The 24,250-nt window shown below is 45.0% G+C and overlaps 1 protein-coding gene across 1 annotated transcript; it reads left to right on the forward strand.

The window, feature by feature from the left end:
* Positions 1–844: 844 nt before the first annotated feature.
* On the forward strand, positions 845–23,069 carry ADTRP (androgen dependent TFPI regulating protein). Its single transcript, XM_066625621.1, has 6 exons — positions 845–1,191; positions 5,186–5,320; positions 10,893–10,994; positions 18,301–18,416; positions 19,804–19,955; positions 21,380–23,069. Exons 1-6 carry the CDS (start codon positions 1,027–1,029, stop codon positions 21,424–21,426), a joined length of 717 nt encoding a protein of 238 aa, XP_066481718.1. The 5' UTR covers positions 845–1,026; the 3' UTR covers positions 21,427–23,069.
* Positions 23,070–24,250: the final 1,181 nt, after the last annotated feature.

A 24,250-nucleotide genomic window follows, 5' to 3' on the forward strand; every position in this document is an offset into this window, starting at 1 on the left:
AGTATGAAATGGAGTTCTATGTGGAGACAGAAGGTGAAGCATGAGGTGTTTTTTCCCCCCATGTTTCCTACAAATGGCCTTTTAAAAAAAAAAGGGTCAAGTCCTGCTGCTGCACCAGCTTGTCTCCAAGCCAAAATGTGACACAGCTGTTGCACGCTAAGACTTCACATCCTTCCTTCACACCTCAAGACATCTGAGGGCCCAATCCTATCCGAATTTCCAGCACTGATGCAGCCACAATGTAGCCCAGAGGTAAGTGATCAAATATCCCCTTACCTTGAATAGACCTCAGTGACGGCCTCCCCACCAAAGGATGTAGCACATACCCCACTGGCACCACTACACCAGCCCTGGAAAACTGGATAGGATTGAGCCCTGTGACTGTCTCCCCACCACAGGATGTAGCGCACGCCCCATTGGCATGGCTGCCCTGGCACTGGAAATCTGGACAGGATTGGGCCCTGTGACTGCCTCTCCACCACAGGATGCAGTGCGTGCCCCATTGACACAGCTGTACTAGCCCTAGAAATCTGGACAGGACTGAGCCCTGTGACTGCCTCCCCACCACAGGATGTAGCGCACGCCCCATTGGCATGGCTGCCTCGGCGATAGAATTGGGCCCTTCGAAAAAAGAAAAGTCACTTTGATGGAGAGATCAAACCCCCCAAGCAGGCGCTTCAGGATCCTGCAGGCCGTGGGGCCTCCCCCTCTGGGCATGGCAGCCTTGCACACGTGGGCAGCGGTGCCAACCCCTCCCCCTCTGCGGAGCAAGCGCCCCGACTCCCCAACTTATGCAACGGGGCAACTAATCGCAGTAATCTGCAGCCGGGCGTTTCACGCCTGCTCGGGCCGGCGGGAGAGCAAAGTTCAGCGCGGGCTGGGCTGCAGCGCAGTGACGTGCGCCGCGGGCTTCCTGTCGCTGCTGCCTCGCTGACGGCGGGCGATGAATGGGCTGAGCGCTGAGCGCTGAGCGAGGCAGGCAGGCAGGCAGGCACCCGAAGCGGCTTGGCGCGGCGCGGCTCAGCCATGAAGACCTCAAGCCTCTTCTACTGCCACGGCCTCCTCCTGGCCTGGTACGCCTTCCTCGTGTACGCGATCTCCGAGCTGACGAGCAGCAGAGGGCGAGCAACTTCGGTGGCCGGGATCGTGCCCTACGGCGGGCAGTGGAAGTTCCTGACCGTGCTCAACCTGGTAAGCAAAGGCAGCGCCGCCCAAGAGCAGCTCTGTGCCTCGGCAAACAGGTGGCTGCACTGCGCGGCCGCACTCCCTTTCCAGGGAATAAGCCCCACTGAAGTCACTGGGGCTTACTTCTGAGTAGACAAGCAGATTTCCTGCCGCTCGCAAGGCGAGGGCATCCAGGGAGCCTCTGGTGTGCTGCCACCAGCAAGCAGAAGCATGTAGGGGTGGCGCACAGCCAGCACCCCGTTCTTGGATGTGCAAAAGAGGACTCTCAAGTCTGATCAATCAAGTCCAGAACTCTGAAGGAAGGAGAGAGAGAGAGGGTTTGGCTGCATCAAAGTCCTTAGACCATCCATTTTCAACCACTGTGCCATGGCACGTTGGTGTGCCATGAATGGTCTCCAGGTGTGCCAAGGAATTTTGGGAGAGGGTTATTGATTAGTAGGGCCTTTGGGAGTTGTGAGCCCACCACCAGCAGCGTGGTGTGCTTTGTCAGTTTGTCAACAAACTGATGGTGTGCCTTGAACGTTTCAGTGCCTTCCCAGTGTGCCATGAGATGGAAAAGGTTGAACATCACTGCCTTAGACCCTCTCCCCAGCAGACCTGTCTAGGCATTCTTCCTGGCATGGCAGAACAGAGGTGGCATCAAGGGTTGGCTGCTGCCCAAGGCCAACCTGGACATGCCGGGCACTCACAGCAGCGACTGGGGCAATTTTGCCTCAGCCGCTGCTGTGAAAATGACCCCAGCTGCCACTGTGAGTGCCCACATGCTGCAGTCCCTTCCTGATTTGGGGAGTGACTGAAGCATGTGTACACTCGCAGCGGCAGCTGGTGCCCTCCCCTCAAGTGGCGCCCAAAATACATGCTGTAGTGTACCATATCTTAGATACGCCAACTGCCTCGAAACGTGGCAATTTTACCTGATACTTTCTGCAACAGTGCAATACTGTGCATCTCAGAAGTCAAGCCACATGCAAGTGTACAGGATTGCAGCACTGAACACTTTGATGTTTTATTTAGATTTGTACGGAGATAAGTTCACCCATTCAGAGGAGGGCAGAGGGCAAAAGAGGCCTAGTGCTTTGCGCTTAGCAACAGCACCTACTTTTTATCTGTTGATAAACCACTGGGTAAACTGGGATTGGACTGAGAGAGGCGGTTTATGCTGCTACCACCCAAAACCAGAGAGCCAGAAACAGAAGGAGGTCAACTTGGGAAAACCTCTCTCACAGATTAACTTCAAATCTGGGGGTTCCCTTAAAACCAACTACTATTGGAATTTGGGGGATCTGGTTGACAGAGCAGTTCATTCCCTTCTCAGCTGACTGAGACCTGGACAAATATCCAAACTGGGTGCCTGACACCACTTTATGTAACCTATATTTGGGCAAAGGTGTTTGGAAATATTGTTACTTATTTAACTCAGCCCATTGTATTCTGAAAGACTTAGGGTCCAATCCTGTACTTCATGCACCAGCTTACTGCTGGTGCGCACTGTTTCAATCATGCCGTAAGGCACATTTACAATCAGTACCGTGGGCCCAGTGCTGGAGCTAACCCCGAGTAAGCCTGCTCTGGGCCTCCGTTTGCCACCCAGTGCTCACTGGACTGCCTAGTGATGGCAAGGTGAGTGGGGGGAGGTGGGGAGGAGACTTTCCGGGGTGGGCAGAGGGTGCAGGAAAGACGTGGCAGGGAGGGAGGAGGTGACACTCAGCTGTGCTGGATCTGGGGCCTTGTGTCAGGCCACATTACCCAACATGGGACTCCTTGATTCTGCGCCAGTTAAAGAGCCACCGCAGAATCGAGTAGCCTTGTTGCTGGGCTACTTTCCTTACTCAGGGTAAGGAGCCACTGGCAGCTGCCCAGTGCACATAAGATCCCATGGTAGCCGTTTTGGCACCGCGGCAGCCCCACACTTCAGGCAACTCAGGATTGGGCTGTCGGTCTGTAATGCTATCTTACTCACCAGAAACAAGCGCCATATGGGCATTAGCCAGGGAGATTACATATGGGGCTGAATTTCCCACTCTTAGAAATCAGTGGGCTTCATGGTCCAATGAGCTGGTTCAAAATCGTTCTTCGTTTACTGGTCCACTGGAGAAGAGGAAGATAACCAAACAATAAACAACTCAATAGGGCAAACATGGCTACTGGCTTTGAACTGCTCATCAGCCCAAGGCATCACAGAAGCCTCTGAGGTTAACTAAAGGTCCAAAATAAGGGAAAAATTGGCAAAAAAAAAAGGGGGGGGCAATCAGGGATCTTCATCCAAATTCATATGGTATAAGAGGACAGCACACATGGCAACCCATTGTGCAGTCCCTATTGACACGACCCAATTGCCCTCTGGCAGTTCATTTTTATGTGTATGTGTATAGGCAAAAGTGCACCAAGGATCACCACTGGCGTCAAATCTGCCCTCTGGTCTCACTTTCCAGGCTCCCAACATTTCAGCTGAAGTGTGTGTGCGTGTATATTATAGCAGCCACCAATCTAGGTCAGGTCTGTGGCATGGAGAGAAACTGAACAGTTTTCCCTCCAACCTACAGCAAAGTCCCCACAGCTTCTGTCTGCCTGAGAAGGGAAGCTGCCAGTGACACAACTTTTATCTGCATAGCTCTGCCTCTTCACATGCACTTCCTTCTCTTGGGTTCTGTTTTTTGATGAGTGTGGTGGAATTGTGTAGATATCTATTTTTATATACCTGTATTGCATATTTCACATTGTATTCCTTTCAGCCCAATCCAATTGGGCTCTAAGCGCTGGCTGAACAAGTTTGCAAAAATAGCAAGAGCACGCTGAGGGCCCAATCCCATCTAACTTGCCAGCACCGGCACATTCACAATGCAGCCCTGAGGTCAGGGAACAAATGTACCCATACCTTGAGGAGGCCCCTGTGACTGCCTCCTCACCACAGGATGCAGTGCATGCCCCATTGGCACAGCTGCGCTGACACTGGAAAATTGGATAGGATTAGGCCCTGAGGTAATGCTGGAGTGCCAATGGGAAGGCCGCAGCTGTGCCATACACAGCAGTGGGTCCATCAGGTCCCCCCGTCAAAGGTAGGTTGGTGTGATGAGTGGGGGAGGGTGGAACATGGGTGGGGAGGCTGTAGGAAGGGTGGATTTAGCGGCAATGTCACACACCAATCCTATCCGCTCTTTTTCAAAACTCCCTGCTCTTTTCTTCTCATCAGACTTGCGTCAGTGAAAGAGCTTGCACAGGTCCAAGGAGACCCATTGTGAAGTGGGAGGCTTACGGAGGCATAAAAGGAAATAGTTTCCCTTTCCCCTCCGAAGCACCCCCACTGGATACTGCGTGCACCTTTTTGGTTAGGATAGGACTTGGTTACGATAGGATTATTTTGGTTAGGTTGGGATAGGATTGGGCTCCAAATCTATGTATTTTATAGACTCCCTGTGTAACTAATTCCCTGTGTAACTGTATAGACTCCCTATGTAACTAACATAATTTTGCAGTCAGTTGTATCCTTACAAGAATGCTTTTGTGACAGACTTGGCTTTTAGTTTGCTTATGTGACTGTGAGTTAACTTTTTTCCTCATCCCGTTGCTGTCAGATAGTCTTTCCCACCTCTTGGCAAGGGGTTGGAGTCCACGGTTTTTATAGCCTCTGATAATTGTATGATATTATGGATAATTGTATGATATTATGGTACTACAAACTTGCAGATAAGCTAAATTATATAGGCTAAATTTTCAGGTTTTTAAGTGAATGAATCTTTGCACATCCAGGCTAAACAAAGCTGCCTATTCTTATAAAACCTTTTTTAAGTCCATTAAACAAGGCAGTCTTAAAGTCTACCAACTGAACTAATTTATTAAAACACTTTCAGTAAATAAGATAGATTTAGTCAGCAGCAATTTCCATGGTGCTGATTCATGGCTCAACCTGAAAATTGCTCCCTTAAGTGCAAAAAGAGAGTTTGTTGAGGCATGTACAATTAAAACTGAGTGAAGATCTGCTCATTAGCTTTAATTAATTTAGCTTTTTCAGGTTATTTTCTTTGGGATCTCCTTACTGGCTGATGCGTTTGTACTAATGAAGAAATTCCGAATTGCTAAGTTCATTTTTCCCTTCAGAGACTTGCTCTTCGGTGCCCTGGTTTTTCCGATATGCATGGTAAGTTACAAGTAAAGTCAGCAATCATTATGAGAACACTAACAATACTGGCTATCTTTATTATGAAAGAGTGCTGGGGCTTCAGATATATGATGATAATTCATAACAACAACTATTGTTGTAGAAATTATTATTGGTATTCTGGTTTATAGTGCACACAGGTCAGTTGTAAGTGTTGAAAAACCAAGTGACGTAGTTAAAACAAAGAAAAAGGCTGACAACTATTCTCAGCTATGAAGCTAGTTGAATATTAGGTCCTAACTTACAAAACTTGATTAGGTCCTAGTTTACAAAATCCAGATAAGCACCTTAAGTATGAGGTAACACTGAGCATGTTACAAAACAGAGCACAGTCTGATGTGCAGTAGCACAGTCACACTTCTGGTTTTTGCTGCATGTTGTTAGGTCCATAAAGGACTCATGCATGACTCCCACATCTGGAGCACATAGATTTCCACATGATGGACCAGTTCTCTTTTCTGATGACACAATATACAAGGTGGGCTTTACAGCACAGTCCTAGGCATGTCTGCTCAGAAGTTAATCTCACTGAATTCAATGGGACTTACTCCCAAGTAAGTGTGTGTATAGGATTGTAGCCTTATCCATTTCTCACTGCACATTGCACAAAATAAAAAACCACTTCACAAAAGTTTACCACTTCATATTATCAATTGGGGATCATATACATAAATGCTTCCCTTTCTCAAAAAGCAACTGTGTGTGGAAAGCTAGCATCTTAAGCAGCAGGCTGGACTAAAGCTGGTTTCCTTTCTGTGCTAGCTTTCCAAACCAAGGAGTTTGTACAGTTTGTTTCCAAGGAGTTTGGAAAGCTTTGTTTTGGCTTTTTTGCGCTGCTATCTCACTTTTCGTGCAAGTTGTAAAGTCATATGATCATGCGTTGACCTTTTCTTTGAGAAGGAGAGGCTTCTTGAAATGATATGAGAATAAACTTCTTAATTTGCCCAATATATTTATAGTACCATCTACAGGTATTAGAACCACGTGGAAAAATCTCCCACATATTTCATGGTATGAGTCAGGCTAGATTGTTGAGACATAGGACTTAGTTGTCCAGAGTATGCAGAAATTATGTGCCTTAAACAGGTCAGGTTGAAAATCTGCAAAACTTGATTTTTAAAAGACAAAACAACCCCAAAACAACCATTTTAATTTCTAACAATCTTTTGTTTCTGTCTGAATGAAAAAACCTGAAGAGCCAAGGTTTTGTTATTCCAATTTGCTTCTAGACCAAGAACAGGGAGGCTTATTTTGGGAAAACACTGGTGTGTCTATTCAGTTGTTATTTGCATCTTCCCCTTCATCTTCTTAATTTTTATTTTATTTTAATTTATGTTATTATGCTTCTTTTCCATAGAAAATAATATTGCTTTCTTTTTGAAGGCCCCAGTTCTCCTCACAGTTAGTACAGGCTCACAGGCTTGGGCCGAACCACTTACTGGTAAGTGCTGTTCTTATGAAAGGCCCTCCTGTATTTATGTTGCATTAGACCTCTTGGTGTATGTGCAGCCAGGTAGTGGAAGAAGGATTAACCTTCTAACCAGAACATGTGAAACTCAGCTGGTGAAGTTGGGTGCAGCGGGGAATACTTCCTTGGGCAGACCCAGAAGCAGTGCAGGAGATGCCAATCTTTCTGAGCCATAAGAAGTACCTGTGCCATCCCATCTGCAAAAAATCAAGTTTTGCAGATTTTCAACCTGGCCTGTTTAAGGCACATAATTTCTGCATACTCGGGACAACTATGTCCCGTACAAGAAGTACCTGTGCCATCCCATCTGCAAAAAATCAAGTTTTGCAGATTTTCAACCTGGCCTGTTTAAGGCACATAATTTCTGCATACTCGGGACAACTATGTCCCGTACAAGAAGTACCTGTGCCATCCCATCTTTCATGAAGAGAGGTAAAGAGCTAAAAACAGGAATTGTTTCTGCTGTATAAGCAATGCATGCTATTTTTAGCTGAGAACATCCTTTCTCATCTCCCGTGTCCCTGGTTTGCTCTAATGTAGACAGCTTGAAGAGGAAACAAAACCAAGAAAACCCAAATCAGCTTTCAGCTGTCAGTAACCAAAACTGAAATCCATTTCTTGCACTGAAGTCCACCCCCGGGACACCCACTGGAAATGATTCTTCAGTAGATAAAGTCTGTTACCCAAATTTGCAACTTGTTCTTCATAAACAGAGGTTATGTTGTCATTGTTTCAGCGCAGTAAACTTTGCACAGATTGGCCACTGGGGGTTTGGCAAACCTTTCCAGCCCTACCCTCTAAGGTCGCCACTCTCAACCTTTTTTTCCTTTTTTGTTTATGATCCTTTAGGAGCTTTTCAGGTTCAAGGGCTCCCCCGTCAAACAAGGATACAACACAAACAGATAAACGTAACATGCACTTCTCACAGTTTTCAGTCTGTGGACCCTTCAGATGTGCCAGGGTTTGCCTAGGGGGCCATATGGCCTCCATTGAGAATGGCTGCTCTAAGGCAGAGGTTGGCAACCTATGGCCTGCTAGCTGGATTTGACTTGCCGCTCAACGTAATCCATTCTGGGCAGAGCTCAGCAGCTTGGGAGGCAAAGCCTCCTGCCCAATTTGCCATGCACCAGGCAGGGAATGGCAGAATGCAAGTTCCACTGTAGCCCCATTACCCCCAAGCGGGAAAGGTAATGTCTCCAGCCACTACACTCTCACCCCCTACAAGGCACCGCTTTCCCTTTCCAACAGCAAGTGTGCATCTCAATCCAGAAAACACATGTGACTGATGCTGTTGCCTATTCCCTGCCATTGTGTTTCTCCTTGCTCCCCACAGGCAGCTGTCCCACAAACTGCAAGGGAGGCTTACAGCCTGTCTGTAGTGCCCAGTTTGAGCCTAGCTGCTGCTCATTGAGATGTTTGACCTGTTAGTTCCAGCCAGGCCCCTGTAGGTTTGAAAGCTTCACAGCAGACAGTGAGCCAACTGGTGCATCCAAACCTCACTGGTCTCTGTTTCTTGGCTGTCTGTTGGATAACTTGCAATGGCACTGCAGCCTTGCTGGGAGGAGGAGATGATTGGCAAGCCCATCTATGTGTTTCTCTTGCAGGTGTTGCTTTATTACTGCTACCATACAATTAAAAACTTTATCTTGATCATACTTTTTTATCAAAAAAATAGGTATCTCTTCATCCCATCTTAATTGTTTCATATGTTAGCTGGCCTCAGGGTGGGGCACTGTGGTGGTGGCCTTTCTGTTCTCAAGGTCTGCAGCACCCTCACTCCATAACTCCTTGGGTTCCAAGTCATTAAATGCCAGATAAGATGCTCTTTGCCTGTCTCCTGCTGTCGCTGGGTGGTTAAAGAGTAGCTTTATGGAGCAGCTGGTATGGGTTTGAGAACTACCTCTCCCTCTTCTTTTGTCCCTGCTGTGGGTGTTCTGGGCAAAAAGTGAGTGCCTTGCAGTCAGGGCACGGCTGGCCCTTGACTGGGCTCCAGCCTATTTTACCAGGCTCCTGACCTGTGTCTTTGTGCAGTGAGCTACCAGCATCCTTCTTCTGCCTTGTTCTAGTCCCTCCCATGGCAAAAAGGGGTTCTTTTAGCTGGTGAATGCCCCCACGAAGATTCAGACTGCAATCCTAGCCACACTTACAGAGAGTGTCTCATTAACTATAATGGGGCTTACTTCAGAGTAGACATGCATAGGATTGGGATCTTAAACTCTTGCCATGGAGAGATTGTGAGCTTGTTTCGCAAGGATGCCCTCTTCCAAGGGGAACTATCTTTCTACCTTTGGTCTAGATGCACACTTGCTGCTCAAAAACATATTCTTTGGATATGTGTGATTATATGAGTGCAGTAAGGGAACACAAATCCTGGGTGCAGTTTTTTGCTTTTGCTTCTTTGTAAATTCTTTAGGAGGTGGGGGTTCTGTGACACACTTCAGCCATGTTTTATCTTGTCATGTTGTGGTGTGTTTGTGGTGTCCTTGGGGCATCTCCCCATGGTTAGTGTTGATGCCTGTTGCGGTGTTTATTCTAGCAGCTAGTGGAGGGCATCCCCCTAGCAGTGGCCCCTGATTGGCCCTGCGCCTGCCCCATCCCCTATTCAGTTCACTATGGTGGCACTTCTCTGGCTGCCAGCATTGGAGCTGCATGGATGCATTGATTGGCTCCTTGGATATCACACCAATGCCAAGACACCACTCAGTGGATGTTGAGTTGTGTCGGGGTTTTCATGGACCCAGCTGGTCTTACTGGGATGGGCTGTGCCATTGAGAGGGCTTTGCTGACATGACATTGTCTAGAAGGGCTTAGGATACAGTAGTCATTGTGCTGGCGTCAGTGTGCCATCAACACAGCGTTCAAATAGAATTGAATAATTTTAGGCTGCAATCTTATACACCCGTTCCTGCAAGTAAGCCCCATTATACACAATAGGAAATACTTCTGAATAGACATGCACAGGATTGTGATGTAATCCTTACATTTTAAGTTTTTAAGAATTCATTTGTATCTTGCTCTTCAGTTGCCCTTACAGGATCCCATTTCTGGTTGCAGACCATTGTGCAGTGCAATCCTGAGCTGCATATGAGCCAGTGCAGGTCCCTTGTGCCGGCCTAGGAGGATTGCAAACGTGCCTTAAGGCGCATCGGCCTGTGGAGAGAGAGAGAGCCTTGCGTCACCCCAATTGGGCTGATGAAAGGCTCTGGGGTGGGTGGGGAGAAGGCAGGAGGGAGGCATTCCTGGGCAGGGGAAGGGCAGGTGGTGGGCGGCCCCAGGGGCGGGTGGGTGCAGAGCAGGAGTGGGAGGTGGGTCTGGGATCCAGCAGTTATGGGGAGTTCAGAGGAGGTGGTGCAACTCCAAGGATACCCATTGGGGCCAGGGTGCCTTACCCAGGGGTAAGGAGAAAAGTTTCCCCTTGCCTCTGGCTGAGCCAATTCTGGCCCCTAACCTGTACTGGATATCCTGCACCTTTCTTTCTTCCCCTGCCTTCACCATCTCTCTTTGTAAACAAAAAAACCCCAAACACTTTGGCCTTTCCTCATTGCTTCTCTTCTTATTACTTCACACGTTGTTCTGCCAAATCCCAATCCACTTGGCCTCATGCCCACTTAAGGCTGATCAGCCTCCCTTGTGCAACTCACCAGTGCAGCAAGCAAAAGTCAGAGTCTCAGAGTTGCCAAATCAGAGTCCAGAGCCAATAAGCCAAGTTACAGTCCAAGGTCAGGTTCCAGGTAGGTCAGTCAAATCCATCAGGGTATCCAAGTCCAAAGCCAAAGTCCAGTCACAATCCACAGTCAGATTCCATAAACCAAGTCAGTCTCCTCTCCAACCTGCACTCCTTCAAAACCCACCAAACCTTTCTGCCTCAGGTGCTCCTTATATCCCTGAGGGCCCTATTGCCTTCAAGTGGCTGCAGCTGTGCAGCACACTCTGCTGGATGCCCAGGCCTTACCCTTAAAGGGGCCACTGCTGACACCACATCTACCTCCTCACCAGTTCTTCAGCGATTCCAATACACATGTTCCATGCCCAACCCGTTGCTATTGCTTATTCTTATTTTTCTTAATAAATTCTTTCTTTCAGTTTGTGTTTGCTATGTTTTGGACACTATATGCTTATGATCGGGAGCTGGTTTACCCCAAGAGCATTGATTTTGTCATTCCCGCATGGATGAACCAAGCTATGGTGAGTGGTAATGCAGGGTGGGTGACAGGAAATCCAGAAGGTAAGCACAAGACAGCCAGTGTTATACTTTGAAATCCTGTTGACTCCAAGGAGGGAGGGCATTACATGCCGAATCCCTTTGCACATTTTCATGTGATGCTTATTTGCCATTCCTTTAAGTGTATGTGGAACTGTACACCAGAAGTGGATGTGTGAATTGTCAAAAGGAGCCTTGAAGCTCATAGGGAAATGTCAGTGAACCAAGTTCAGTGCCAAGTTTAAGTCAATGGAAAGATGTGAAGTCATTAAATTAAGGAAAGGGAGGGTTGGAGAGAAACTTTCTGGGTTACTGCAGTGCATATAAAGGAACGAAGCTGCTGTTGCTGTTAAGAGAATGTTATACAATGCAGCCTCCCTGGGAATACAGCTGAACGTCTGGCTGTTTTTTGGAATGAGTGAAAGAACCCAAAAGGTACGTCGGAGGCTGTCCATCAGCTTGGCCATGCGTGTGCTGCAGCATCAAACAGGGAAGCTGTTTGCCGATTTCGATGCTTACGTTCTACGTCTCATTTTTAATTGACTTGGAAGAAAAGAAAAGGGGCCTGTGAATGAACCTTTGCCAGTAAACTCAAAGCTGTGGGTGTGGACTGACTTCATGATGTGTCCTCTTGGGGATAGGTGGGAGGAAAAGTGCAGGATGAGACTGAGTCATAAGAGCCAAAATGAATGAAATAATCATGCCTTAGCTTAGCCTGGATTCTTTCAGCCTTCCCCTGCACATTGCCACAGTATTACCCTGCTGACACAATTGCAGGGCAGCGCTATAAAAATATCAATGGGCCGCACAATGATGACCCCAGTTCTGTGTCAGGAAACAGCAAATTCTGTGGCTTGTGCAAATTGGTTTGCTTTTCTTCTGTTGGTCCTGAGGAGGAGAAACCATAAGCTAGAGTTCCTGTAACCCCCTCCTTTCAATGCTGGGCACCTGACTGGGCCCTTCTGGGGTGTTAAGAGGTTTCACCTGGCATTGCACACACTCTTCAAAGTCTATCTTTGTAGCCAGAAGCCCCACTGAAGTCCTTCCTCCACACAAATAGGGACAGGGAGCAGCACCAAGTCTATTTAGAAATATTTGGGTTATGGGTCTCAGATGTGCTGAATTTAAGAACAGCAGCTCCGGGCCAAACTATATGTTATCTTAAATGGTAAGCATTAATGGATGGGTTTTAAATCAGTCATAAACAGAAAGTATTCCTCTCCCTGTGATGGCATGGATAAAAACAAGACATTTCCGATTTTAAACCTCTTTCTTAATGATGGGCTTCATGTCATTTTTTTTTATTTCCAAGGAGAAAGTCTGAGATTATAAATCCACATTACCAAGTTGCACAGGGAAATTATTGTAAGATTGCTGGCAGAATCACAATGAGTCTTGCAGAATCACAAAACCAAGCTCTGTTCTAAGATGCTTTGGCAAAGAAAAATAATTTAAGTCCTAAATTGTACATACTAGAAAGTGCAAGAGGGCTCATATCTACAGAAAGGCAAGTGAAAAAGAAGAGACAAAGGCTATAGTCCTGTTCCTAGTTAAGCTGCTTACATTTCATGTACTTCAGTGGGATTTAACTATCCTAAGTGGGTGCAGGATTGCAGCCAAAACAATTTTGAACCTGCTTGAATGAAAGGACACCTCCATCTAAATCTTTTGTGTTTGAATGAGCTAGAATGAGCCCATTTTCCGGAAATAATAAAGGATTCACTCAAAAGGCAAATTGTTCTAAATTAATCCTACCCATGGCACCAAATGATAGATCCCCTTGGCTTTTGTTCTTTCCATGGTTTTAAATTGTCTTTTTCTAAGCAATTTGAACTAACTTACAAAAAGTATCGAAGGCTGCAATCCTAACCACACTTTCCTGAGAGTAAGCGCCATTGAACAAAATAGGACTTACTTCTGAGTAGACCTGGTTAGGATTGTGCCCTTAGTTAGATGTGAAAAGATTGAAGATGAGACACAACAAAAGAGTTGTGAAGAACTGGGGAAAGTTCACTCAGTGCCAAACACCTGTGCCAGCATGTCTTACTGTATTCAAGGCTGCCCATGTGAGTGCCACTTCAGCCATGTACTATTGAAATGATGGAAGAAAGAAAGCAGAACAGATCCCCACATTTCTCAGAATTACAAGTGTCTTCTCTATCCATTGTGCTGACTGAGAGCCAAACAACATGTGATGTCATGTGATGTCACAGGCTCAGTTTGTCTTTTGCCAGTAGCGATGGGGTTCCTGATAAGGACTACAGTAGGAGGGTGGAGAGGGGCTTTAAGTCTGCCACTGCCATGGTTCTGACTTGGTTCACACACACCCTACGGCTCCGTTTTGACCCAAGAGGAAAATTCCCCCTAGGGCTAATGGGAGCTTTCCTCGTGAGCCAAATACCTGTGGTGTCTGGGTTCCTTGGCAGTCCCATTCCACACCAGGGGTTTCTGCAAATGCTATTGGCAAAAGCAAAACAAGGTTGTCAGGGCTAAGCCATATAGTTTGGCCCTGAGATACTAGCTAAGAAAGCAGATAACCAGGAAAATTGCCTAAGGTAGAAAAATACTTTCCCCATCTGTTGCAGTGATGTCATTAGCTTGCCATCTCACATCTATCTCATCAGAGTTGTCATAAAGCACTAGGTGTTCCCTTGCTTCCAAAAGAACAGGACACTGGCTTCTTAAGAAGAAAATTGAACTGCTTATTTTCAGTATAATACAGTTGCAGCTCAGAGCCATTCGACACAATAATTACAAAGCTCATGTTACAAAACCCTAAGGAATTTCTTCTTCTCCAGCATTACCAGGAGGTTGATGGCTCCTCCTCTACATACTACCTCTTATCAGTGATTGCATCTTGTTTATCACAAGCTGCAAGAATAGGAAGCGTGAGACCTACATCAGACAGAAAAACCCACGCAGACACAAATGACCATGCATATCTGTATATGTGCTGCAGTTTTGAGAGAGTGCAGAAAAAAAAAATGTAGAATTTCGAACATAAATCAGCATTCTGAGAATCTCCTTTTTTTAAATAGGCAAAGCTCTAATCCTTACGACTGAAAAGGTATGCTTGAAAAATCTTGGAACCCAGAGAAGTGGTCACTTAAAAATTTTTGGTAGTTGGGAGTAGAGCATCAGTATCTTGCTTAATTCTTTGCCCTTCCTGATATCTAACAGGTTCAGAAGTCACTGTGTCTTCAGGGCACCAGGATGCAGGTCTCTTGTTATCTGGTGCGTTCCCTGGGGCATTTGGTGGGCTGCTGTGAGATACAGGAAGCTGGACTAGATGGGCCTATGGCCTGATTCAGTGGGGCTGTTCTTATGTGTCAGACTAGTGAAATGAAGCAAGTTTGCATACCATATATATGCTTGTAATTCAGTAATTCATCAGTGCAATTGACAGATAGCCACTAGGGACCACACAATTCTCCTGTCCTGGTTGTCTGGCACAAAGTGACAGACCTCTCCTCTTCCCTGAGTTTTCTCATAACACAGGCCTACAAAATTGAGGGTCAGAAAAGTTTTTCCCAAACTTTATGGTGGTTTGATATGAATTTGGGATGCCGATTCAAAAAATGGCGTCCATTTTGCCCTATCACATCTAGTTTTAGAGATATAGTATAGCCTCATTAGTGAATGGTTCAAGCAGCTTCCTCATGAGGAAGCTGCTTGAACCATTCACTAAAGAGGCAATGCCGTGTCTCCAAAACTAGATGTGATAGGGCAAAATGGATGCCATTTTTGGAATCGGCACCCCAAATATACCCAGGAATTGGTGTAACGTCTAAGGAAGCAAAATGTGTGTTGGCCTGTGTAATTCAGAGGCAGGACGGGTCTTTCAGTTTTATTCCCAGACTGTTCTGTAACATCCATGCATTGGTCTGGACAATACTTGAAATGCCAAACCTCCTTTCCCCTGGATGTCTTGACCCCTTCCTTCCTGGGCCAGTTCTGTTAATCACATGCAAGGGTGGTTTGGATGAAGTCCCTCTGTGTAAGTGAATTTAGCACTGCCTGTAGAAGGGCCAGCCAGATCACTCTCCCCCCAAGCAATTAAGAAAAGAGCCCACACACAGCAGTGAGGGGAATGGCTGTGAACATGTGCAACCATAATCATATGGGGCCACTTTGGCACTTAAAGGATCATTCAGACCAGCTCTTGGGATTCCCATGCAGACATAGAGCAATACCAAGTCAATGTGAAAGTATTCTCTAAAGGCAGAAAATATGAACACTACTTCAGCCAAATGCAGATTAACAAAAAAAATCAATCTATATATGTAATTGTATACTGCTCTTGTTCTGTCCCAGTAAGGACAGAAGGCTAAAAAACTGTTCAAAAAGCATTGCTTATAATTAAACTATCTGACTACATTAGTCAAAACACAGAACTCCACAGAATGAGACGAGGCTTCCATGTGCAGTTAGAATAAAACTCTTTATGCATTCCATTCATTGATGGTCAGACTACAACATGCAACCCTTGGTCTGATCAGCCCTGGGTTTGGAGGGAAAAAAAAATCCTGAGAATGAATTGCCTTCTTCCCCCTTCTGTGATAATTGTTTTCCTTTGTCAGTTTTACTTGTTACAAGTGAAACTGAAAAGAAAACTGTTAATGGAAAATATAAGAATGAGTCACTGTTTCTAGACATTTTTGCCAGCCATCAGAAATTGGTGTCAATCCAGGCCTAATTATGAGGATTTGCTTTTAAACAGCATTTTTTTTATTTGCTCCAAGAACAAAGCTTGCATTTATTTGAATGAATGCTAGATTAAACAATGCATTATAGTGGAAATGAAGTTTAATTGCCTTTAATGGTTCATGGTGTGTGGTGTGCGTACAGCCATATTAAAAATTCCTATAAGTAGGGACTACTTTTCCGAGAAGAGAACAAAATGCATTTAAGGGGTTTTCAGCTAGTTTTAAATCACAGTATATGGCCCATTGCTAATGACATCACTACAGTCAGCCTTCCGTTGTCTAGCAAAAGGAATTCATTTGCAGAGCTAATTGAAAGCCACTGGCAAAAGGAAGACTTTTCAATAAGTGACCAATCATGCAGTGTTTTGGTATCTGATTTTATCAACATTAATAGCCAAGAACTCATGGACTCTTCTGAATGTATTGTTCTTCCGCTGTAAGCGGCTATGAATGGAGCAAATAAACATGGAAGCAGGCAGAAATGAAAAATCTGAAATCATTGGCCAGCCCACCTTAATCATCCCAGGACCTGTGGCCCAAAAAGCCAATGAGTTTAGTTTTATTGATCATAGTTTCCTTTCAGAATTTCAGATATGCAGCAGTGGAGCAACATGTACAAAAGTGATAGAAAGAGTATAATCAAGGGGAATCTAATCAAGGGGAATCTAAATATTGTATGAAGGACGACTATGGAGACTGCAGAGTTCTTTAAAGAGGTGTTATCCACGTAGAATCAGATAAGCGAGTTCTGACATCTGTGGTATTTTTCATGGTGACCTTTAGGTGAAGTATACCCTCCTGTCCTCTTGGGGGAGGCACTCACTGGAAGGATCAGTGTGAGTCAAACATGGCTTCTGCAGCAAGAACAAGGGCTGACGTATGGCAGGGGGTGTTAATGGTGGTGACCAAGGCAGCATGGCAGGTGCCAAGGAACAAAGGCCAGGCTAAGCTGGACCTTGATGAGGGAAGAAGGCTGCTTCTTTGCCTTGGTGCATTGTGCTGTGGCCTCTACTGGCAGAAGCACCACTGCAGAAGAAGGGAGGAAAAACAAAGATAAATTCCAAGCGTCCCTGAAATCCATAAGCACTCTCCTCTGCCCCATCATAATTACAGTCATAGTAGTCTTCTTCTTATTTCATTAAGAATGTTTATACACCGCTTTTTACAACAAGAAGTAGTTTACATAGCAAACTGCATCAGTAAATGGTTCCCTGTCCCCCAAAAGCTCACAGTCTAAAATGAGATGCAGAAGCAATACCAGCAACAGCCACTAGAAAAGGTGCCATGTCAGGGTGGAGAGGGCGCCCCATTTAAAAAGGGATATCAAAAAGGTGCTACTCTTCAGGTATCAAACTTTGTAGCATAACAAACATTTGATGTTATTTTTTTTTCTGCGTTTTACCTGGAAACCAACCAGGGCTGAGCCAGTGCAGAGCCAAAGTTTCTGCTCCCCCCTTTTTTGCATGCACCTGCCCACCCCCCTTCTACTTTTGTCTCCTTACCCTCAGCAGTCACTACCAGCATGTCCTTGTCCTCTCAGCGTATTCCTGGTTGTCTCTTTCAAACAAGGTGGAAGCCAGAATGACAGAGAGAAAGAGAGCAGAAATTCTTCACAGGCTTTGACTACCCAGCTTGTTTAGAAGGAAACAGCAAGGAAGAACATTGGTGGGGGAGAATATGGGATAGGGAATGGCAGTGGAAATCTTCTTCCTTTCCCTGCATGGCCAGCGGGGTAAGTGGTTGGTTGAGTGGTAGGCCAGTGGAGGCAGTGGACTGCAGGGAACCTTGTTGTGCCCCCCCCAAGGTTGCTTCTTTCCAGCCCACTGTGTGAAGGAGACACTTCACCCAGTCTCACAGGTGCACTGGCCATGGACTTTCCACCCCATCTTGTAGAGCAGGGGTGCCCAAACCCTGGCCCTGGGGGCACTTGCGGCCCTTGAGAACTCCCAGTGTGGCCCTCAGGGAGCCCCCAGTCTCTAATGAACTTCTGGTCCTCTAGAGATTTGTTGGAGCCCATGCTGGCCCGATGCAACTGCTTTCAGCATGAGGGCGACTGTTTGACCTCTGAGCGTGAGCTGTGGGATGAGGGCTCCCTCCACTGCTTGCTGTTTCACGTCTGTGATGCAGCAGGGGCAGCAAAGGAAAGGCTGGCCTTGCTTTGTGCCAGGCCTTTTATAGGCCTTGAGCTATTGCAAGACCTTCATTCATTCATATAAGTTCATCTTTAATATAGTCATTTACGTAAACTTATGTAAATTTATTCAAATTTGAAATGTAAATTAATTCTTTCCCCCCCCCCCGGCCCCCAACAGTGTCAGAGAGATAATGTGGCCCTCCTGCCAAAAACTTTGGACACCCCTGTTGTAGCACATCAAATGCTTTTAGTCAAGAGCTAATCTGAGTGATGATGTGTGAATTGTTGCAGACTGGCCAGACTTCAGCCAAATTAGCAATGCTGCAGAAAGTTCAGAAAGTAGTTTTGTACAAGTGTTCCTATGTAATGATGAGCATCATTTCTAGAAACAAAAGGCAGTCATTTCACCCCAAGTACAGCTTTGCATAACTTGCTGTATTTTCCTTCCAGCACACTTCAATACTTCCACTGACCTTGCTGGACCTCTTGATTACCCCTCGCCGTTATCCATCAAAGGGGAAAGGGCTCAGCTTGTTAACAATCACAATGGTTGCCTATTTGTGTTGGTAAGAATTTTTCTACAAGCAAAATCTCTTTCACATGCCACCCTGGCACTTCTCTTTTACAGGCAGGAAGCCAAGAGGGAATTCTTTTTCTCACCTTGTGATTACATGCAGCCAAGAAGGTGAAAAAAGACTTTCCTTTCTCATCCCCACTGAAAGAAATCCCCACTGTTCAGCTGCAACGCACTCCTGATCTGACTTTAGAGCTTTGGAGCTATTGAACAACGGCATTATACAACTATATATTCGGTGGTTTGAGGAGCTTTTTAGCCTAATGAAATCCTACATGTAATGAGATTATGCATGGTGCTTATCAACATTCCTTTCCCCTGTACTAGTTTGCTCAGTTATTCACGTGCTGTGATTTGTGCTATCTGTGTGTTGTGTTGAGGTGTGATGGGGTGTGTTGTGTGTGATGGGGCAGGTGAGCTTTCTCTCAGAGCTCCTGTCTAACGCCTCCACATACCAGAACTTTCTAATCATAGCTACAGCTCCTCCTGTGGCAGTGTTGCCCATTATGATAAGAGAACACTGCAAATAAGTTGAATACTGTCTCCTTCATTGGGTGGAAGACCTGTCCCTTGTGGAATATGCTTACCCTCCCATTTTCCCTCTTAGGAGGCTATACTTAGCCTCCCATTTTCCCATTTTGCTAGACCTTTTATAGCACTGGCTGTATTTGGACTTTAGGAAGCATATTTAGCCCTCCACCTTTCTGGAAACATCTTTCCCCCAAAAAAAAATTTCCCAAGAGCAATGATAGATCCCAGGAAACTCAATATTCAACTACCATCCCTTAGCTTCCAATTATTCTTTTGACTTCTGAACTCCTGTTAGCTTTTTTCTCACCTCTTTTGGGTTCTCCACAAAAGAAAGAAAAGGAGGAAGGAAGGACATGGCCACCCAAAAACATTTTGGTACCTGAGGTGATTGTATTAAAACCTCTAATGTGAGGTTAAGGCCTTTGTATGTAGGCTATGCTTGGGTGTCATCTTTTTCACTGTGGAAGGATCCTGTAAGCAAAGCCTGCTTGCATAGGTGTTTGCATCCAAAAATCCCAGTTGACATTAAGGTTTAAACACCTTGCATGGTGGTGGTGAAGCTCCTGAACCCTTCCACTTGTGGAACATACTCATCTGGGCTGTGAACAAACAGAAGATCATGCTGTTAAACAAATACTGAACTTTAATTCTATCAGACTATCTGCATTTAGATTTTTGCTGTTTTGTGCAACTTATAGTTGCCCCTGCAATGTACAGGTAAACACCCCTACCACAAAAGGACTAGCTCTTTCAGGTCATCCTCCATGTTGAAGACCTCAAGGATAAGTCATGAAGTTTGTTTTACATTTGAAATACTGTAACTAAAATACACTTTTCCATTTCTCTAGGCTCTTGTGGATTCACTTTGTAACTGGGAATTGGGTATACCCTGTCTTTGAAGCCCTCAGCCCATTCAGCAAGGCAGCCTTTTTTGCTGGGAGTGGCGTCTTTCTTTTACTTGCATATAATGCAGGTGAATTTCTCTGCCGCATGATTTGGGGTGAGTCTTGCAAAAAACAGTTACTAGCCCACCACAAATATTTATTGACTCACATAGGCTCATGTATTCATATGTTCATGGCTCACAGAGGCTCATGTGTTCAGCAGACTAAAAAATGAAGAAAGGTAATTATCTCTTTTAGTTTCCTTGTCTCATCACCTGAAAATAATTCTTAATAGCACCAGTAACCCAGCAAGAGGCTGGTCCCCTTCTTTTTCTTTTCACATGTTACTTACACTGTGCCAAAGACAGCATTTTTCTTAGGTGGGTCATATTCATTTATTGTCTTTAGATCATTGCTTTTAAAAAGACAACTAAGAAATGAAGATGACCCACCTCAATCTAAATCATAGTAAGAGACTAAAGCTAAAAATGGAAATGTACTAAGTAAGCCACATTAGAAACCCAGCTGCCATGTATAGCCACAATCATATAGGCACACATGTGAGAGGGGGAATGCTGGTCATTGTCATTTTTAGTAGTAGGAGACTCCTATACATGCTAACTTTCTACCCTACATACATGTGTTCCAGTATGCATGATGAAAGAAAAGATATATGGGTTGAACTTACCATGGTTTGGCATGCTAAGTGAATGTGTAAATCCAAACTAAAACCACAAATTAATCTTATGAATTAGACCTGGCCAGTAATAGGGCAAACAGTACTTATTGCTGCTTAAGGAGAAGTCCACTGGAAGAAACAGATATACAAAGGCACATGGCAAAGCAAAAGACATACAATTGTTCTTCATTCCTAGAAGGGTCCATGCAGACTTGAATCAGCTGGTCTGAGTAGACCCAACAGCATGGCATAGGCTTACCCTGGGGCAAGGGAACAAATGTCCCCTTACCCTGAGGAGGCCTCTGCCCACAGGATACAGTAGGTGCCACTTTGGTGCTGCTGTATCACAACTGAGGCAGTTACTGATTGGGCTGCCTATTATATTTTGAGAAATAAAAACAAATCTTTTTTGTGTTTGGGATTATTGTTATACTTGTGGCTTCTAAAAATGTAAGTAAGAAAATGGATTGGTCTGGGACCTGCCAGGTAATTTCCAGGGAAATCTGTGGATGCAATTACTGTGACAGGGGTCTTAGCTCACATTTGTGGAACAGGTTACCTACTATTATTATTCACAGGTAAGGTTAGACCCACTCTAGTCTGCAAGAAACTTGCTGCAGAACCTCTCCAGGAAATGGGCCAAAGCCACAACTTCTCTTCTTTCCCCTGTTGCCCACCATGAAGTTCTATTGCCACAGTCCTCTTTCATTTCTGGGACTTGATTTGGCTTAGGGGATATCAGTTGCTGACCCCCAAGTTAGTAGACTTCTCTTCCCAGGTGTAAAATAACATTGCTTTATGTTTAGTCTTTGCTCCTTTGCTCTCCATTAAGCAAATATGTTCTTTTATACCTTTGCACAGGTGATTCAGTAGTAGTAGTTGATACTTACAAGAGGAAAAGCAAATGAAACTTGAATGGTGCCAGAGTGCTATCTACCTACATTCCTGACACAAGTGGAGGAGGAAGATCTCTCTGAGCGAAACCATCTCCTACTCCTGTCCAAGTTTTATTGTCTTCTAAGGAACGCACAGATGCCACAGGATTCCAAATAAAAACTGGATTCAGGGTGTTGATTTGGGGATCTGGCTGGGTAGGATTCTTCTGAGGATTCTGTAGGAAGTCACTGGATTCTAGAAAGTCATTCCCCTGGATCAACATATGTCCCCTGGTCTGTCGGGCCTTATGCTGGGTCTGCTGGAATGCCTCTGATCCTGTGTCAATGAAAGCATTGGTGCACACTAGAGTATAGATTCCTTCAAGCCTTCTCCAGTTCTCCTGATCTGCACTGCACCCTCTCCATCACCTCTGCCATCCCTGTGGAGTCATCTGGGGGTGGGTGAAAGAGACCCGTCTACACTGGGAGAGCCTTAGCTGACTCAGAGATTTTGAATGTTCTTGAATGTATTACATGGCTGGTGACAACAAAGTTCTCACAATATCATGTGCACCCAGATATCCAGTGCATGTATGGAAGCATCCAGGGCCTGAAACCCTTTTATGGGCTGCCCAGTGCAGACTGATCCTTGCAGAGTCACCAAGATTGGGGGGGGGGGGGGAGGAGAGCATTATCTGCATTGAAAGGATTGCTGCAAGTTTGCAGCATTTCTAACTTTAGTTGGTGCTGCTGGCTGCATCAGTGTGTGCCAAAGGCCCAGAGAACCCGATTCATCAGTTTTGGAGTTCAGAATAATAAACCAGACATTCGGCTAAATCAGCTGGTGGATCCAAACATGCTTCAAAGGAGATTCACACCAACACAGTTTGTCTGTCTTTAAATGAATCTTTTATAATGCATGATGACTCGCGGAAGAAAACTGAAGGTGGCATTAAAATAGCTGATTAAGGAAGAACAGTAAACCGCCATAAATGAAAAAAAATGCACAATAACTCATTTCCAACACTGTGTCATGGGATAAGTATTCATTCCTAATTATCAAAACAGATCTATACGTGCCCAGGGAAATCAATATAGTTGCAGCAAAGAAATCTCAACTGTGAATATGCATAACATTTTTTTCAAAAAAGAGCTAATAAGATTCCTACCAGTCACATGTTTTCTCTTTGATGCTTCAGATATGGTAATCCTGAGTCGAAATAATCTCATTTTGATGACATGAATGAGCTGACAAAGAATATGGTTTACAGCTCTATTTAACGTCAATCTCTGCCATATCTTATGTTTGCTTACTGGCCTCACTTGCTAGTTTATTTTGTTATTAGCTGCTGAGTCTTATTAAGCCTTAGAACCCTGGAACAATTCTTCTGAAGTGACAAATAAAGAAATGAACATAATCCAAAGTATCCTTTAATGGTCAGCTTTGGAAATATTAAGGACACATAATATCACGGTTTTCATGGCTGTCTCAATTAGCATGAATGTTGTTAAGATTCTGCCTGACAAATTCCATAGGTCATCATGGCTATAGCAAAAAGGCTTTGATGGTCCTGAATGATCTGGCTTCTTTCTCCAACCCTGGAAATGTGGCACCCATTAGGCTTGGGGTGAAAGAGAGCTAGAAATGTTGACAATTGGATAGATTAGGTAGATAATTGGCAGAAAGCTGAAGCTTTTGAGCTGGACTAGAAATTATGTCACATATGCATACACACACTGTTGTAAAAGCAACATATTGTTGCATTTGAAAAATCTGATTAGCAGTTTTGCTGCCTGTTTTTAGGCGCCATCTTGATTTAAATAAATTCTTGTATAACTGTAAATGAAACAAATATTCCATGGACACCAGATATATCTTCCAGCGCAATCCTAGGGATGTGTACTCAGAAGTAAGTTCCATTTAGTTCAATGGGATTTACTCCCAGGAAACTGTATGGGATTGCAGCCTAAGGGCCCAATCCTATCCAACTTTCTAGCACTGGTGCAGCTGCAGTGCTGTCTCGTAGTAAGGGAACACGTTCCCCTACCTTGAAGAGGCCTCTGTGACTGCCTCCCCACCCCAGGATGTATCGCACGTCCCATTGGCATGGCTACACAAGCACTGCACAATTGGATAGGATTGGGCCCTAAGTGCTCTCTCATCCATGCAGATTGAACTGCAAAGTGCAGCCCTGGTCAGGTAATGGGAAGTTCTTATCAGTGTGAGTGCATTAAGGGTGCATTTCCTGCCTCACTGCCAATGTAAAAAGATACATCTTAATCTAGGAAGTAGCTGAGGGCATTGAAGCCCTGTGACATGCATGGAGTTCCTCTGCTTACAAAGCTATCCCCATTTCCTTCCATTTGGGAAGCAGATTCATGAAAATATGTCAATACGTGCTAATCAGCATGATCAATATATGCTGATCAGCACCCTCCATTAGAAGAAATGGGAGAACTTGAGCATACAGGCAGGGGCAGCATCAGGGTAAATGGGGGTGGGGGTGTCCAGTAGAACACACAGGCCCAATGTGCCATGGGGAACCTGGTGTAGAAATTCCATACTCTAGGGCCTCCAACAACCTGGTGCCATCACTGCTGAACATTTTCAGTTCCAGTTCTAAACATACTCAATTACAGTAATATTACACTGCAGTCCTATGTATTCAGAACGAAGCCCCACTGAATTCACTGAGATTTACTCCCAGAGAAGTGTGCCTAGAATTGCAGTTGGAAATAAGTTTCATTGAAATTCATTGGGGCTTACCTTTGAGTAGACATTATTGGAATGGCACTGTTAGTGTACCACCAAAGCACGTGAATAGGAAAATTAAAATTGCAATCTTATTAAATAAAA

Source organism: Tiliqua scincoides, chromosome 4 (genome assembly GCF_035046505.1).
Source record: "Tiliqua scincoides isolate rTilSci1 chromosome 4, rTilSci1.hap2, whole genome shotgun sequence".
Classification (NCBI taxonomy): domain Eukaryota; kingdom Metazoa; phylum Chordata; class Lepidosauria; order Squamata; family Scincidae; genus Tiliqua; species Tiliqua scincoides.